Raw genomic sequence first — 2,755 nt, forward strand, 5'->3', positions numbered from 1 at the left:
TCCCTGCATCGTGGAACAGACCAGAGGAGGATTTTCTGAAGTTAAACGTAGATGGGGCTGTGCAAGGCAATCGGGCAGCATGTGGAGGACTCTTGAGGGATAAGAATGGTCTATGGATTGGCGGCTTCTCAGCCTTCATTGGCTCCTGCATACCCCTGCATGCTGAACTTTGGGCTCTCCTTAAAGGATTAGATTTCTCTTGGAAGCATGGCTGGCGGAAACTAGTCTTGGAAACTGATTCTTCTCAGGCTTTTAGCCTTCTTACCAATCATGGTAATGACACTCGAAAGCTGCCTTTGGGAGCTAAGATTCGAGTCTTTTTACAGAAAGAGTGGACTGTTCTACTGAATAAAATTCCTAGGAGTTGCAACACTTGTGCAGATTGGATTGCGAAGAAGGCTTTGGAGGATTCTTCTGGTCTCAACTCAATCACCTCCCCTCACAGTGATCTGTTAAATCTCCTTGCTGCTGATCTTTTGGATCCGGGGCTGAATTTGGACACAGTTAGGAGAATAATAGGATAATGTTTGATTTCTGTTATTCTGCTAGCTTGGGCTGTTTTTCTTTTCTGATGTTTTCTGTTTCTGTTCTGTTTTCCTTTCTGTTCTAGTCTGTGTTTTCTGTTTTTGTTGGGGGCTTTGCCCCTTAGTGTAACCAAAAAAGAAATAAACTCAAAACATAATTGTAGTACAAGTGTATTTTTAAATTTTGGTAAAATAAAAAATGGCAATACTTTTTCTCTTGCAATAAGAAAAAAATTTGTTTTTTATAGACACATAAGAAAGTGGGCCCACAACTTAAAAAAAATGCTAGCTTGAATTTCAATAGGTGTATGCAGGAAAAAAGTATTGCCAAATAAAAAAAGGTATAAACTAAAAGAGAAATATTTAAGAATTTTTTTTTCTGATTTAGTTAGGTATAAGAATCATTTTGCTGTTCATTCCACGTATATCAAATCTTAGATCACCTATATTCACTCCAAGGAATGCAACCATTCGTATCCCCCATGTGTCACCCTTCCATGCTCATCCCACGTGTTATGTGCTCCTCTGTCCAAAATTAATTAAAGAGATTCCTAATGTGCTCCAATAATATTTTAAAAGAATCAATAAAAATATCAGACATGACATCACATAATTATATATATTATTAAATCAAAAATAAAATATTATAACTTTAGAACTGAACAATTATTAAACTATCCAAAATATTATTCTGAATTTTTAGAGTTTCTCGTAAAGTTGACATTCTTTGCGCACCATCACACACTAATCAACGGCATCTTCGTCCACATAAAATCCCTCACATATTCCTCCCCTCTAATTCTCGTGGTCCCCGCTTTCGGCAGTGTTTGGCTTATCTTTATGGCGTAGTTGATTCTTTGTCGCACAAATAGCTAGCTAAGTGTATTAACTATTAACAATTAATATAACACACCACACAGGTCCCAATCAAATCAAGGGTATTTTGGGCATCAACAATTCATGGAAGAACCTTCACCTTTTCATCCCTATACCAATTATTATTATATGCATCCCTTATGTAACCATTTCTTTTCTTTTCTTTTTAATAAATTATATGTATTTTTTATAGAAAGCAATTATTTTCGCGGATCCAGAATTAGGTTTTAAATTCCTCTCAAAAATAATATTAGTGAAGATTGAACATATACTCTCATCCTCAATTATTCAACTCGCATAGGTTAACTGAATTATCATCCTTTCATGATTATGTTCAGTGTCCTCAACTCCACGTATATAAATACACAAGTCCTTCAACCTTCAGTGACATCACAAATTCAACCACCTCCGAATTCTTCCTCTACTACTCCTTTCATTTCATTTTTTTTCATCTAAGCCATAGCCATATCTAATATTAAACATTAAAGCAAGTGTACAAATATATACATATAGGTAGATACATATATATATATAGATGGATCGTATAACAAAATTGGCATCACAAAAGGCAGTGGTGATCTTCAGTAAGAGCTCATGTGGGATGAGTCATGCCATAAAGAGGCTGTTTTACGAGCAAGGTGTAGGCCCTTTCATCTATGAGGTAGATGAAGATTCAAGGGGCAAGGAAATAGAGTGGGCTCTAATGAGATTAGGGTGCAACCCCTCTGTCCCCGCAGTGTTCATTGGTGGCAAGTTTGTGGGTTCAGCCAACGCAGTTATGACCCTTCACCTCAATGGCTCACTCAAGAGAATGCTCAGAGATGCTGGTGCTCTCTGGCTTTAGAAACGTCATAGACATGGAGCTTACCTTCTAGCGCAATGCAAACAGTCAAACACGGCCTTATGAGAAGTTAATTTTGTTTTATTATAATATCATAACAAGCCTTTTTTTTTTTTTTTTTTTGTATGAGACCTTTGCGGCTTCTAGAATCTGCATGCATTGTACCCGAATAATCTCTAGAGATTATGCTCCAATATAATTTTGTGTTCTGGTGCATTGTTTCACTTATAATTAATGTTTTGGAGTGAAATATATTGATCAAAATCTCAAGTTCTTGATTTTTCTTATGATATTTCAGTAACAAGTTCTCAATTAAATGCAATGCGTTATACTTAATAAAAATATTTTGTCTATAACATGGATGTTATAGACAAACTTTATTACAAATGCAAGTTTTTTTTTTTTTTTTTTTTTTTGTAATAACAAATGCAAGTTTTTAGTCTATTATAAAAACAACCCGGAAGTAATGTATTTATATTGCGTGATAAGGGGAAGGAAAAACTCGAGTTAATGA

At 35.3% G+C, this 2,755-nt stretch overlaps 1 protein-coding gene across 1 annotated transcript; it reads left to right on the top strand.

The window, feature by feature from the left end:
- Positions 1 to 1,809: 1,809 nt before the first annotated feature.
- Positions 1,810 to 2,449, top strand: LOC133316596 (monothiol glutaredoxin-S10-like). Its single transcript, XM_061518367.1, has one exon. It carries the CDS (start codon positions 1,936 to 1,938, stop codon positions 2,242 to 2,244), a length of 309 nt encoding a protein of 102 aa, XP_061374351.1. The 5' UTR covers positions 1,810 to 1,935; the 3' UTR covers positions 2,245 to 2,449.
- Positions 2,450 to 2,755: the final 306 nt, after the last annotated feature.

This window comes from Gastrolobium bilobum, unplaced genomic scaffold (genome assembly GCF_033153095.1).
Source record: "Gastrolobium bilobum isolate Gb01-03AN ecotype WA unplaced genomic scaffold, APGP_CSIRO_Gbil_v1 utg8498, whole genome shotgun sequence".
NCBI lineage: Eukaryota > Viridiplantae > Streptophyta > Magnoliopsida > Fabales > Fabaceae > Gastrolobium > Gastrolobium bilobum.